The 15,039-nt window shown below is 44.8% G+C and overlaps 2 protein-coding genes across 15 annotated transcripts in view; one reads left to right on the forward strand and one right to left on the reverse strand.

The window, feature by feature from the left end:
• The window catches only part of SLC25A15 (solute carrier family 25 member 15), a 109,456-nt gene that overhangs the window by 26,589 nt on the left and 67,828 nt on the right, over positions 1 to 15,039 (forward strand). For 10 of the 13 annotated variants that reach the window (XM_060128770.1, XM_060128765.1, XM_060128768.1 and 7 more), the window contains 2 exons: positions 8,758 to 8,916; positions 10,568 to 13,142. In XM_060128770.1, coding sequence (XP_059984753.1) covers positions 8,758 to 8,916; positions 10,568 to 10,692 — 284 coding nt within the window. In that variant the 3' untranslated portion in view covers positions 10,693 to 13,142. Of the gene's footprint in view, positions 1 to 8,757; positions 8,917 to 10,567; positions 13,143 to 14,647; positions 14,817 to 15,039 lie in introns of all 13 variants that reach the window. The other 3 variants (XM_060128772.1, XM_060128773.1, XM_060128774.1) reach the window with 3 other exon arrangements.
• TPTE2 (transmembrane phosphoinositide 3-phosphatase and tensin homolog 2) overlaps positions 14,632 to 15,039 on the reverse strand; it is a 59,232-nt gene continuing 58,824 nt past the window's right edge. For both annotated transcript variants that reach the window (XM_060128762.1, XM_060128763.1), the window contains one exon: positions 14,632 to 14,877. In XM_060128762.1, coding sequence (XP_059984745.1) covers positions 14,769 to 14,877 — 109 coding nt within the window. In that variant the 3' untranslated portion in view covers positions 14,632 to 14,768. The remainder of the gene's footprint in view (positions 14,878 to 15,039) is intronic.

Here is a 15,039-nt window from a genome sequence, read left to right on the forward strand (position 1 = left end):
CTTTTAGCCGCGGCTCGCGCCCGTCTCTGGGGTCCGCGCTTTTAGCCGCGGTTCGCGCCCGTCTCTGGGGTTCGCGCTTTTAGCCGCGGCTCGTGCCCGTCTCTGGAGTTCCTTTAAGCAGCGTTCTTAAACCCCTCTCCTCACGCACCAGGAAACAAAGAGGGAAGAAAAAGTCTCTTGCCTCTTCGGCAGGTGCAGACTTTTTCCCGGACTCCCTCCCGGCTAGCCGTGGCGCACTAACCCCCTTCAGGCTGTGTTCAAGCCGCCAACCCCAGTCCTCTCCCTGCGCTCCGACCGAAGCCGTGCCTCAGCTCCCAGGCCCGCCCGCCCCGGCGGGTGAGCAGACAAGCCTCTCGGGCTGGTGAGTGCTGGTTGGCACCGATCCTCTGTGCGGGAATCTCCCCGCTTTGCCCTCTGCACCCCTGTGGCTGCGCTCTCCTCCGCGGCTTCGAAGCTCCCCCCCTCCGCCACCCGCAGTGTCCGCCTGCGAAGGGGCTTCCTAGTGTGTGGAAACTTTTCCTCCTTCACAGCTCCCTCCCACTGGTGCAGGTGCCGTCCCTATTCTTTTGTCTCTGTTTTTTCTTTTTTTTTTTCTTTTGCGCTACCCAGGTACATGGGGGAGTTTCTTGCCTTTTGGGAGATCTGAGGTCTTCTGCCAGCCTTCAGTAGGTGTTCTGTAGGAGTTGTTCCACGTGTAGACGTATTTCTGGTGTATCTGTGGGGAGGAAGGTGATCTCCGCGTCTCACTCTTCCGCCATCATCAAGGTCCCCCTATGTCTGCATCTTTATTCCTGTCCTGCCCCTAGGTTCTTCAGAACCTTTTTTTTTTTTTAGATTCCATATATATGTATGTGTTAGCATACAATATTTGTTTCTCTCTTTCTGAGTTACTTCACTCTGTATGACAGACTCTAAGTCCATCCAACTCACTACAAATAACTCAATTTCATTTTTTTATGGATGAGTAATATTCCATTGTATATATGTGCCACATCTTCTTTATCCATTCATCTGTCGATGGACACTTAGGTTGCTTCCCTGTCCTGACTATTGTAAATAGTGCTGCAGTGAACATTGTGGTACATGACTCTTTTTGAATTATGGTTTTCTCTGGGTATATGCCAGTAGTGGGATTGATCGGTCGTATGGTAGTTCTATTTTTAGTTTTTTAAGGAATCTCCATACTGTTCTCCATAGTGGCTGTATCAATTTACATTCCCACCAACAGTGCAAAAGGTTCCCTTTTCACCACACCCTCTCCAGCATTTATTGTTTGTAGATTTTTAGATAATGGCCATTCTGACTGGTGTGAGATGATATCTCATTGTAGTTTTCATTTGCATTTCTCTAATGATTAGTGATGTTGCGCATCCTTTCATGTGCTTCTTGGTGATCTGTATATCTTCTTTGGAGAAATGTCTTTTTAGGTCTTCTGCCCATTTTTGGATTGGGTTTGTTTTTCTGATATTGAGCTGCAAGAGCTGCTTGTATATTTTGGAGGTTAATCCATTGTCAGCTGCTTCATCTGCAAGTATTTTCTCCCATTCTGAGGGTTGTCTTTTCATCTTGTTTATGGTTTCCTTTGCTGTGCAGAAGCTTTTAGTTTCATTAGGTCCCATTTGTTTATTTTTATTTCCATTTCTCTAGGAGGTGGGTCAAAAAGGATCTTGCTGTGATTTATGTCATAGAGTGTTCTGCCTGTGTTTTCCTCTAAGAGTTTTATAGTGTCTGGCCTTATATTTAGGTCTTAAATCCATTTTGAGTTTATTTATGTGTATAGTGTTAAGGAGTGTTCTAATTTCATTCTTTTACATGTGGCTGTCCAGTTTTCCCATCACCACTTATTGAAGAGGCTGTCTTTTCTCCATTGTATATTCTTGCCTCCTTTATCAAAGATAAGGTGACCATATGTGTGTGAGTTTATCTCTGGGCTTTCTACCCTGTTCCATTGATCTATATTTCTTTTTTGTGTCAGTACCATACTGTCTGAATTACTGTAGCCTTGTAGTATAGTCTGAAGTCAGGGAGCCAGATTCCTCCAGCTCCATTTTTCTTTCTCAAGATTGATTTGGCTATTCGGGGTCTTTTGTGTTTCCATACAAACTGAAATTTTTTGTTCTAGTTCTGTGAAAAATGCCATTGGTAGCTTGATAGGGATTGCATTGAATCTGTAGATTGCTTTGGGTAGTATACTCATTTTCACAATGTTGATTCTTCCAACCCAAGAACATGGTGTACCTCTCCATCTGATTGAATCCTCTTTAATTTCTTTCATCAGTGTCTTATAGTTTTCTGTATAGCCGTCTTTTGTTTCCTTAGGTAGGTTTTATTCCAAGGTATTCTGTTCTTTTTGTTGCAATGGTAAATGGGAGTGTTTCCTTAATTCCTCTTTCAGATTTTTCATCCTTAGTGTATAGGAATGCAAGAGATTGCTGAGCATTAATTTTGTATCCTGCTACTTTACCAAATTCATTGATTAGCTCTAGTAGTTTTCTGGTGGCATCTTTAGGATTCTCGATGTATAGTATCATGTCATCTGCAAACAGTGACAGTTTTCCTTCTTCTTTTCCGATTTGGATGCCTTTTCTTTTTCTTCTCTGATTGCTGTGACTAAAACTTCCAAAACTGTGTTGAATAACAGTGGTGAGAGTGGGCAACCTTGTCTTGTTCCTGATCTTAGAGGAAATGGGTTCTCTTTTTCACCCCTGAGAATGATGTTGGCTGTGGGTTTGTCATATATGGCCTTTATTATGTTGAGGTAAGTTCCCTCTGTGCCTACTTTCTGGAGAGTTTTTATCATAAATGGGTATTGAATTTTGTCAAAAGCTTTTTCTGCATCTGTTGAGATTATCATATGGTTTTTATCCTTCAGTTTATTAATATGGTGTATCACATTGATTGATTTACATATATTGAAGAATCCTTGCATTCCTGGGATAAATCCCACTTGATCATGGTGTGTGATCCTTTTAATGTGCTGTTGGATTCTGTTTGCTAGTATTTTGTTGAGGATTTTTGCATCTATGTTCATCAGTGATATTGGCCTGTAGTTTTCTTTCTTTGTGACATCTTTGTCTGGTTTTGCTATCAGGGTGATGGTGGCCGCATAGAAGGAGTTTGGGAGTCTTCCTCCCTCTGCTATATTTTGGAAGAATTTGAGAAGGATCCGTGTTAGCTCTTCTCTAAATGTTTGATAGAATTCACCTGTGAAGCCATGTAGTCCTGGGCTTTTGTTTGTTGGAAGATATGTAATCACAGTTTCAATTTCAGTGCTTGTGATTGGTCTGTTTATATTTTCTGTTTCTTCCTGATTCAGTCTCAGAAGGTTGTGCATTTCTAAGAATTTGTCCATTTCTTCCAGGTTGTCCATTTTTTTGGCATGTAGTTGCATGTAGTAATGTCACATGATCCTATGTATTTCTGCAGTGTCAGTTGTTACTTCTTCTATTTCATTTCTAATTCTATTGATTTGAGTCTCTCCCCTTTTTTCTTGATGAGTCTGGCTAATGGTTTATCAATTTTGTTTATCTTCTCAGAGAACCAGCTTTTAGTTTTATTGATCTTTGCTATCATTTCCTTCATTTCTTTTTCATTTATTTCTGATCTGATCTTTATGATTTCTTTCCTTCTGCTAACTTTGGGGGTTTTTTTGTTCCTCTTTCTGTCATTGCTTTAGGTGTAAGGTTAGGTTGTTTGTTTGAGATGTTTCTTGTTTCCTGAGGTAGGATTGTATTGCTATAAACTTCCCTCTTAGAACTGCCTTTGCTGCATCCCATAGGGTTTGTGTCATTGTGTTTTCATTGTCATTTGTTTCTAGGTATATTTTGATTTCCTCTTTGACTTCTCCAGTGATCTCTTGGTTATTTAGTAGCGTATTGTTTATCCTCCATGTGTTTTTATTTTTTACAGTTTTTTTCCTGTAATTGATATCTAGTCTCATAGCACTGTGGTCGGAAAAGATACTTGATATGATTTCAATTTTCTTAAATTTACCAAGGCTTGATTTGTGACCCAAGATATGATCTATCCTGGAGAATGTTCCATGAGCAGTTGAGAAGAAAGTGTATTCTGTTGTTTTTGGATGGAATGTCTTATAAATATCAATTAAATCCATCTTGTTTATTAATGTGTCATTTAAGACTTGTGTTTTCTTATTTTTTTCCTTTTGGATGATCTCTCCATGAGTGAAAGTGGGGTGTTAAAGTCCCCTACTATGATTGTGTTACTGTCGATTTCCCCTTTAATGGCTGTTAGCATTTGCCTTATGTATTGAGGTGCTCCTATGTTGGGTGCATAAATATTTTACAATTGTTATATCTTCTTGGATTGATCCCTTGATCATTATGTAGTGTTGTTCTTTCTCTCTTGTAATAGTCTTTATTTTAAAGTCTATTTTGGGGCTTCCCTGGTGGCGCAGTGGTTGAGAGTCCGCCTGCTGATGCAGGGGACGTGGGTTCATGCACCGGTCTGGGAGGATCCCACATGCCGTGGAGCGGCTGGGCTCGTGAGCCATGGCCGCTGGGCCTGCACGTCCGGAGCCTGTGCTCCGCGAAGGAGAGGCCACAGCAGTGAGAGGCCCGTGTTCCACAAAAAAAAAAAAAAAAAAAAGGCTATTTTTGTCTGATATGAGAATTGCTACTCCAGCTTTCTTTTGATTTCCATTTGCGTGGAATATCTTTTTCCAACCCCTCACTTTCAGTCTGTATGTGTCCCTAGGTCTGAAGTGGCTCTCTTGTAGACAGCTATATATGGGTCTTGTTTTTGTATCTATTCAGCCAGTCTATGTCTTTTGGTTGGAGCATTTAATCCATTTACATTTAAGGTAATTATTGATATGTATGTTCTTATTACCACATTCTTAATTGTTTTGGGTTTGTTTTTGTAGGTTTTTTCCTTCTCTTGTGTTTCCTGCCTAGAGAAATTTCTTTAGCATTTGTTGTAGAGCTGGTTTGGTGGTGCTAAATTCTTTTGCTTGTCTTTTTTTTTTTTTTTTTTTTTTTGTGGTACGCGGGCCTCTCACTGCCATGGCCTCTCCCGTCGCGGAGCACAGGCTCCGGACGTGCAGGCTCAGCGGCCATGGCCCACAGTCCCAGCCACTACACGGCACACGGGATCCTCCTGGACCAGGGCATGAACCCGCGTCCCCTGCATCGGCAGGTGGACTCCCAAGCACTGCGCCACCAGGGAAGCCCTTTTGCTTGTCTTTAAAGGTTTTAATTTCTCCGTCAAATCTAAATGAGATCCTTGCTGGGTAGAGTAATCTTGGTTGTAAGTTTTTCCCTTTCATCACTTTAAATATGTCCTGCCACTCCCTTCTGGCTTGCAGAGTTTCTGCTAAAAGATCAGCTGTTAACCTTATGGGGATTCCCTTGTATGTTACTTGTTGCTTTTCCCTTGCTGCTTTCAATATTTTTTCTTTGTATTTAATTTTTGATCGTTTGAATAATATGTGTCTAGGAGTATTTCTCCTTGGATTTATCCTGTATGGGACACTCTGTGCTTCCTGGACTTGATTGACTATCTCCTTTCCCATGTTATGGAAGTTTTCAACTATAATTTCTTCAAATATTTTCTCAGACACTTTCTTTTTCTCTTCTTCTGGGACCCCTATATTCGAATGTTCGGGAGTTTAATGTCCCAGTGGTCTCTGAGACTGTCCTCAATGCTTTTCATTCTTTTTTCTTTATTCTGCTCTGCAGTAGTTATTTCCACTATTTTATCTTCCAGGTCACTTTTCTGTTGTTCTGCCCCAGTTATTTCTGCTATTGATTCCTTCTAGAGAATTTTTCTTTTCATTTATTGTGTTGTTCATCATCGTTTGTTTGCTCTTTAGTTCTTCTAGGTCCTTGTTAAGCGTTTCTTGTATTTTCTCCATTCTGTTTCCAAGATTTTGGACCATCTTTACTACCATTACTCTGAATTCTTTTTCAGGTAGACTGCCTGTGTCCTCTTCATTTGTTTGGTCTGGTGGGTTTTTACTTTGCTCCTTCATCTGCTGCATATTTCTCTGTCTTCTCATTTCATTTAACTTACTGTGTTTGGGGTGTCCTTTTTGCAGGCTGTAAGTTCGTAGTTCCCTTTGGTTTTGGTGTCTGCCCCCAGTGGCTAAGGTTGGTTCGGTGGCTTTTGTAGGCTTCCTGGTGGAGGGGATTGGTGCCTGTGTTCTGATGGGTGGGGCTGGATCTTGTCTTTCTGGTGGGCAGGGCCATGTCCAATGGTGTGTTTTGTGGTGTCTGTGAACTTATGATTTTAGGCAGCCTCTCTGCTAATGGGTGGGTTTGTGTTTCTGTCTTGCTAGTTGTTTGGCATAGGGTGTCCAGCACTGTAGCTTGCTGGTCGTTGAGTGGAGCTAGGTCTAGCATTGAGATGGAGATCTCTGGGAGAGCTCTTGCTGATTGATATTATGTGGGCCCGGGGGGTCTCTGGTAGTCCAATGTCCTGAACTTGGCTCTCCCACCTCAGAGGCTCAGGTCTGATGCCCGGCCAGAGCACCACGACCCTGTCAGTCACATGGCTCAGAAGAAAAGAGAGGAAAAAAAGAACGAAAAATAATAAAATAAAATAATTAAAATAAAATTTAAAAGTAATAAAAAGAGAGCAACCAAACCAATAAACAAATCCACCAATGATAACAAGCATTAAAAACTATACTAAGTTAAAAATCAGAAACAAGTCAGTGTCAGACAGCAAACCCGAAGTCCACAGTTGCTCTCAAAGTCCACTGCCTCAATCTTGGGATGATTCATTGTTTATTCAGGTATTCCACAGATGCAGGGTACCTCAAGTTGACTGTGGAGATTTAATCCGCTGCTCCTGAGGCTGCTGGGAGAGATTTCCCTTTCTCTCCGTTGTTCGCACAGCTCCTGGGGTTCAGCTTTGGATTTGGACCTGCCTCTGCCTGTAGGTCGCCCTCAGGCATCTGTTCATGCCCAGACAGGACAGGTTTAAAGCAGCGCTGGTTAGGGGGCTCTGGCTCACTCGTGCTGGTGGGGGAGGGAGGAGTATGGTAGTTATAATTGGAATGTGGGGCAAGCCTGTGGCGGCAGAGGCCAGCGTGACGTTGCAACAGCCTGAGGTGTGCTGTGTGTTCTCCCGGCGAAGTTGTCCCTGGATCCCAGGACCCTGGCAGTGGCGGGCTGCACAGGCTCCTGGGGTGGGTGTGGAGAGTGACCTGTGCCGCACACAGGCTTCTTGGTGGCGGCAGCAGCAGCCTTAGCATTTCATGCCCATCTCTGGTGTTCGAGCTGATAGCCACAGCTTGTGCCTATCTCTGGAGCTCGTTTAGGCGGTGCTCTGCCTTCTGTGGGCAGACAGGGAAGGGGGATCCCCTCTCCTCGCGCACCCTGAACAATGGTCTCTCGCATCTCTGGCAGGTCTAGACTTTTTCCAGGACTCCCTCCTGGCTAGCCGTGGCGCACTAGCCCCCTTCAGGCTGTGTTCACGCAGCCAACCCCAGTCCTCTCCCTGGGGTCTGACCTCTGAAGCCCGAGCCTCAGCTCCCAGCCCCCGCCCGCCCTGGCAGGTGAGCAGACAAGCCTCTCGGGCTGGTGAGTGTTGGTTGGCACCGATCCTCTGTGCGGGAATCTCTCCGCTTTGCTCTCCGCACCCCTGTTGCTGCGCCCTCTCTGTGGCTCTGAAGCTCCCCCCACCCCAAGCCCCGCCGCGAAGGGGCCTCCTAGTGTGTGGAAACCTTTCCTCCTTCACAGCTCCCTCCCAGAGGTGCAGGTCCCGTCCCTATTCTTTTGTCTCTGTTTTTTCTTTTGCCCTACCCAGGTATGTGGGGAGTTTCTTGCCTTTTGGGAGGTCTGAGGTCTTCTGCCAGCGTTCAGTAGGTGTTCTGTAGGAGTTGTTCCACATGTAGATGTGTTTCTAATGTATTTGTGGAGAGGAAGGTGATCTCCACGGCTTACTCCTCTGCCATCTTGAAGGTTCCCCCCCACCAAATAATAATTCCAGTTATTTTAATATATAATAATAATAATTCCAGGTTTTACTGGAATAACATTTGTTCATTTGCTCTGGGTCCATTTTAGGGGAGAACACAGATATTATTTTCCCTGTAGGATATCACCAACAATTGGGGAAATCACCTATAAATCATCTTGCAATAAGCTTAGTAATAAATCTTGATAGTGTTTTGAGAGCAGTGAGAAGTGTACTTCTTTCTAGTTTATCCTAATTAACTGCTTGACACAACTGTATCGATGTTTGGCTCACATGAGTGGTTACTTGTTTCTTAAATACCTCCCTTCAGTGTTTTGGACCTATTCTGGGGATAGTCAAGCTCCTAGGCTTAACTGTTACGTTTAATAACTTTGCTTTTTCATGGCAAAGGAAGAATCAGAGCTGTGGGACATTAATATATTAGAATAATTAAGGGAAAGTTGAAGAAGATGCAGCCTGTGTTTCAGTGGCCTCTGTTCTCACTCCTCATGGTAGGGCATTGCCATGCTGCTGGGGGCCTGCTGGTTCTTGGGGGGCCAGGCCTCTGGAGGACGGGGCAGGAGGGCCACAGAGACCAGCCTAAATCTGACCCTCACTAGGGCTGCCCCTTGCCCTGGAGTCCTGAGGGACAGCCCCAGGCTACCACACAGAACCTGTGCTCTTAGGCAGTTTGACACTTGCCCCAGAGAACTGTGTTCCGCAGCTTTCGTGTTTGTATTTGCACCTACCTGCAGCCACTACTACACTGACCTCTGGAAATATCACATCAGCTGTTCTTGAGACAAAACACTGTTTGCTCATTTTCTTCTCTAGGCCCTGTCCCTTTGATGTTAAGTGGTGGATTTGGTGGAATCTGCCTCTGGCTTGCTGTTTACCCAGTGGATTGTATCAAATCCAGAATTCAAGTTCTCTCCATGTCTGGAAAGCAGGCAGGATTTATTGGAACTTTCATAAGCATCGTGAAAAATGAAGGTGAGTCTGCCAACTGCTGAAACAGGAGGGACGTATGGGGAGTGGTCACTCGGCCGCTCGTCTTGTGGAAGTCGAGCAGGTGGGTAATCGCTCTCTTCCACCGCCTCGCTTTTCTAACAGTGTATGTAATTCACATTTGTGGATTTGTTTCCAGACCCCTTTCTTTAGCTTACTTCATTATTCTCAAGAATGTTTATTTTATTTTTTGCTGTGTTGTCTTTGTTGCTGTGCACGGGCTTTCTCTAGTTGCGGCAAGTGGGGGCTACTCTTCATTGCGGTGCGCGGGCTTCTCATTGCGGTGGCTTTTCGTTGCAGAGCATGGGCTCTAGGCACATGGGCTTCAGTAGTTGTGGCTTGTGGGCTCAGTAGTTGTGGCTTGCGGGCTCTAGAGTGCAGGCTCGGTAGTTGTGGTGCACGGGCTTAGTTGCTCCACGGCATGTGGGATCTCGCTGGACCAGGGATTGAACCCGTGTCCCCTGCATTGGCAGGCAGATTCTTAACCACTGCGCCACCAGGGAAGTCCCCTCAAGAATGTTTAAAGCTCTGATTCCTAACCTTTGGGCCAGGATTTTGTTTCTAAATAGCCTGGTGGGAATTTTTAAAGTATGTGTTTTGTCTAAGAGGACACATGTTTCAGAGTTAGCACCACTTTTTTTTTTTTTTTTTTTTTTTGGCTGCACTCTGCGGCATGTGAAACTTCCCCAACCAGGGATCCAACCCATTCCCCCTGCAGTGGAAGCGTGGAGTCTTAACCACTGGACCACCAAGGAAGTCCTGCACCACTTGTTTTAAACAATATCATCAGGAGATGAGCTCTAACAGCATATCAGTAAGGCATTTAAAAGAACGTACATCCTTAATGATAAGACTTCTGCAATGAGAAAGGCACTAAGCAATTTCTGAAGGTGATTTGCTATCAGTTTTTAGTTATACAGGTAGATAAAGACTTTTAGTGTTTGTATAAAGCCAATTTTATGCCACTAGTGAGTAAAGACCTGTCCTTCCAGCATCCACTATACGTCTTAAAAATTGGATGTGCACTTTTCTGTCTTGATTTTGAGAGAAAGCGAGCACAGTAACAGCATGCAGCAACTGCTTTAACCCCAAATAGAGCACAGACATCTTGTGTATTACTAACAGTAACCCCTTTTAAATTTGCATTACACTTTGTAGTTTTCCAAAGTACTTACACCTCCCTTATCTGCCTGGATCTTCAGAACTGCCTTGGGCAGTGCTAACACTAGAAACAGGTCTTCCACATCAATGTCAGTGCTCTGTGTTCTGGCCCAGTGCCTCGTGGTCCTCGCCCCCCAGGTGAAGCTGCGAAGTTGCTGCCGTCCGTGGCTCTGTGGCTGCCTCCTGTCTGCCCACAGGAGGCCCCCTGCTCTGCCTGACCCGCTTACCAGGAGGTAACAGGCACGGGATCGGTGACTGTACCCGGAGCCTCACCAGCTCTGCTGGCAGACCTGCCCTCGCCCTTGTTCCTACTAGTCTGTCTAGTTCCAGTGGTCCAGGGAAACCTGTTCCATCGCTGCTGGGGTTCAGCGCTGTTGTCTGGATCTGTAACTGTAAAAATATCTGTGCTGTGTGGGTTCGTGCGATATGTCCAAGGAGGGGGAGCTCAGTCTTTGGTCACCCTTTTGTTTTCTAGGAATAACGGCCTTATATTCTGGACTGAAACCTACCATGATTCGCGCGTTCCCTGCCAACGGGGCACTCTTTTTGGCCTATGAATACAGCAGGAAGTTGATGATGAGCCAGTTTGAAGCATACTGAAGTGTTCTGGCAAACCTTGATCAAAGTGAAGCTGTTTGAGGACTGCAGTTCTCAGGGTTTCAAGGAGTACAAGACCAATGTGGAATTTTTTGATTTTGTGGGAAATTCTTTTTTGTCTTCCATTTTTCTACCTTCTACCTTAAACTTTATAGAAGAGCTTCTCTTTTCTATTATATAATTTCTGCCCATAATTGTAGTGAAGTGGAAAAGTTGCTGCTCTGGTCCTTGGTGGGACATACAGGGTGGGCTGCTGGCCCGAGGTACCTAATCTGAAAGGCTAAGTAGAGCTATCTTAAGGGCTTTTGCGTAAACCTGTATGTGTACATGCGGTTTAGGTGGTTGTGTTGTGAGTGAAGCACAATTTAGTTCTATGTTTAATCTCAGATCTCACTAGAAAAAACCAGAGGTAACCATGTTTCAGGAGGATGGTTATAAATGCTTCATCCATGCTAGATGTGGGTCTCTTTTAAAATCTACTTAGCACATACCCTGTAATAAGTGGTTGAAGTTTTTAAAAAGTTTTCCTGTGGTGCTTGAAAACTAAGGCATCCGTCTAGATTCTAAAGAGGAGAATATATCTGCATAGTGGTGTGGCTTCCATGTTCTTGATTTAAGTTTCAGAGTAAGCATCCTGGATTTTCCCAAGGTGCTCCTCTGTGGAAACAGTGCCACCCATCTTCTTCCAGGTGGGATCCCATTCCACGCCCGGACATATCGTTGGGTGTGGCCCAGAGCCTTTGCGAAGCAGCACGGCCCTCGCCTGTGCTAGCCCCTCCTCCTGTCCCAGGGAGCTCCTCTCTGCTGGGCTCGAGCTCGAGGCAGGGGCTGAGGGGAGGGGTCTGTGGTGCTTTGTGAAGACTGTGGCTGACAGCTGCCCTGAGCTGCTGCCTCTGTGTCCGGGCCTGGGCGGGATTCCAGGGAAGTTGTCGGACCACCTACGGGCTGCTGATCCACTTTGGACCACGCCCTCCTTGCCTCTGCCAATCGGAAGCCCTTCCAGGGAGCAGAGTGCCAAAGCCAAGAGAGGCCCTGGCTCCCCGTCCGGGGACAGAGTGGTGGTGCTTGTGGGCAAAGCGGTCTCCTTTCAGAGGGAACCAGAGCGTCGTGCTTGCACTCCCCGTGAGTGGTGTCAGGGCTGAAGTTTGTCTCGGGATCCCTCACTCCTTGCCACGCTGGAGCCTTTAATATGGGGTACTGGCTGTCGTGAATTTCAGTGATGGTGGTCTCTGGGGTGTGACTTAATAAATCAATGAAGCAAAGGTAATTTCATTAAACTATGCCGTAGGTATGCACTACTAACAAACCCTGGTTCATCTGACAACCGTAGACTTGGGATGGGCAGCTGTTCCCTGGCCGTCTGGTTTACGTGAGCCCTTGTCGTCACCAGTGAAGTCAGCCGCCTCGTTCTGTGCTGCTCCGAGACCCCCCAGGCCTCTAATAAAGAGCTCTTAATCCGCCCCTGCGGCTGACGTGTTAACAATGACCCACACTGGTGTGTCCCCCCCTGTTGGCAGGACGGAAGCGTTGTGTGTGGGACCTCCAGTTTCCCTAAGTTTGTGTTCTCCCTGCAGCCTCGGTGGTGACTCCGGCCAGAAGCCAGAGAGGGTCGGGAAGGCCAGCTGCTGGCAGACGTTTAGCGGAGGGGGGATGCCCGGTGTTGTGCCCGACGGGCTCCAGAGCTATGCCTGGTTTCTGTTTGCCTTTTCTTGAAAAGCAATTTTTCTACCTTACTTTTGTCCGTACTTAAATGGTCAGTAGCTACTGAGTGGTGCTGCTTCTGAACAGGCCTGGATTGAAGCAAAAATAGCAAATGGGACTGGCTTCCCCCAGGAAGTGACCTGCTCCAGAGCCCACCGGGCCCCTGTCGTCTAAGCCCTGTTGGCAGTAGGTCTTCTCACGTGTTGTCCTGTAAAGATTTAACTGAATATCTTCAACAGAAACTGTCTGAGGCAGGTAAGAGTGAGTGGGAGTAATGAATGGAAACTTGAGAGTTGTTCTTTTTTTAACGTTTCATTCTGTTTGCTTAATTCATGGTTCAGTATTTGGGTACAGTTTGTACCGTTTCAAATCTGTACTCCGGACAAAAAGAGAGTAACTTGAAATACTGTGTTTAAAGAAATTCTCGTGTTCTATCATTAAATTTGCCTAATAGTTGACGATATGATTTAAGTACTTTATGTGCTAAGAACCAACTGTCAGGAATGTTTGAGTTATGTATGGTGATACTTCGAGGTGATGGTTTTATTGCAACAAGCGTTGTTTTTTTTGTCAGCAAGATTCCTGATGTACAATAACTACTGATATAAATGCATATTCTGTATACAGTGCAGTTGCGAAACGTGGCCCACTAGCATTACTCTCCCTCCACCAGGCTGTGTATGTGATGTGACTGATTTGGCAGGATGCCATTCTATTTTTTAAAATAAACTTCTGGATATCAAGTTTTCCAGGTCAGTAAATTCTATTCAAGAAAACCAATATCGTTCTGATATATTATGATCTAAGTTTCTCAAGTTGTTTAACGAATTATTTGCGTGGGGTTCTAGGAAAGCAGCCCTGCTGGAGGCCCTGAACAAGTTCTCTTTATGAGCAAAAGCAGAATAGTGTGACAGCTCGTAATTGCCAGAAATTTCCATCCATTTTGGAGGGCTACGGAAGAGAAACCCCCAACTGTCATTTCCTTTATTTCAAAAAGCAAGATTCTGAAAAACTGGGGTTTCCCAGCTTTTGCCAGTGTTAAAGGTAGATCTTACTCCTCGCTTTTTTTCCCATTCACCTAGGCCTGCCCGCTGATCTGCCCTCCACGGATTACAGCTGCAGGAATATTAAAGGAGAGAACCTGGGCTGCCACAATACATTTCTGTAACCCAAATTACAGGGAATAATGTGGTCATAACATGGAAGGAGTTTGAAATGCTGTGTCTCCAAGAGCTCTTCCCCCAAGGGGAGTCAGATTAAGGGGAGTAGAATAACCTTTGCAGCTGCGCTCTTTGGGGGCTATTTTGAGGGGGAGAGAAGCCCCTGCATGGCCTTCCACGCCACCACGCTGGCAGCTCGGGGCTCTCCTCCCATCCCTGCTAGGTCGGCACCCACCCACCCTTCTCTATAAACTGTTGCTCTAGTTTCCCTTAAAAAATACTGACTGTGGCAACCTCCAGCCCTCGTGGGGCTGCCAACCCAAGTGGCCAGTGGTTAGTGCGCTGTTACAACACTGCTTAGTTGGAATGGTCTGTCCCAACTCCCCAAACCCTATTTTTTTATCGTGTGCTTTTTGCAAAGTGCAAGGTTTTTCAGGAACGAGCAGTCTGTGTTTTAGCAGAGGCACTCGTTCTCAGCATTTGCTACTTTTCATTTCAACTTGGGCTGGATTGTTGAGAGCCTTGCCAATAAAAGAAAAATCACTCAAATAGTAAAGCCAACATAGAACTGTTTTCAAAGACAATTACGGCCTTAAGATAGTGGCAGTGAAAGTACTTAGAATAAAGTAGCACCTGGTACCAAAGAGAAAATGATTCCCTGTGGACACAGGACTAACCAGTGTCTATAATGAAAACTTGACCTTACTTCAGAGTTCCCCAAGCTTAGGTGAAGCTGGTTGTGAGCAGGGGTGATGGGTTTTAAAACGATCTTTGCTGCCATTCTGATGCTCGTTAATAGTTTGTAAATCAAGTAGAAGAAGGAATTAGAAATTACTTCTCTAACAAATCTGAAATTACAAATGTAAACCAAAGTAGGGAATGAATACTTGTCCAAAAATACATAACCCACAGTATTGGGGGACAATCACAATTTTTAAATGTTATTTTGATAAGAGAGTTTTATTTCTGAGTTGTTAAGTGATAACTAACGTTCCCGTGTACTGTTTCAAATTTATCTCAATACAAATGAAAACTGTGACATGTTCTTTCAAAAAAAACGATTGCCATTGACATTCTCTTTTGTATATATTTAATAGAGTTCTCAGGGACATATGTATATATATGTAAATAGATCAGCAAGGAAATAGGTTTAAAAGATATAAATAGGTAGCAAGGACATGATTCTAGCCTAGAAGGGGAACTACACTTAGATACCAGCTACAACTTAACGTCATCAAAATATACCTCGACTGCGAACTCTGGACGGTAAATTTTCCATGCTTTTGGTTTGTGGGGATTATCCAATTCACTTCTTGAAAGATAAAGCCTAGAATAGAAAAAAAAAAAAGATGACATTTTATTGTAGGGCTCACAGAAAAGCCATGCTGTAGGACAGCCTTGTTAGAGCTTTAAAAAAACAAGCCTTGCTGGTCACCATCAGTCTCGACCCCTCCTCTGCATCTAATTAGCTTTCAAAGACCAGCTCTCC

The sequence above is a fragment of the Lagenorhynchus albirostris genome, chromosome 18 (genome assembly GCF_949774975.1).
Source record: "Lagenorhynchus albirostris chromosome 18, mLagAlb1.1, whole genome shotgun sequence".
NCBI lineage: Eukaryota > Metazoa > Chordata > Mammalia > Artiodactyla > Delphinidae > Lagenorhynchus > Lagenorhynchus albirostris.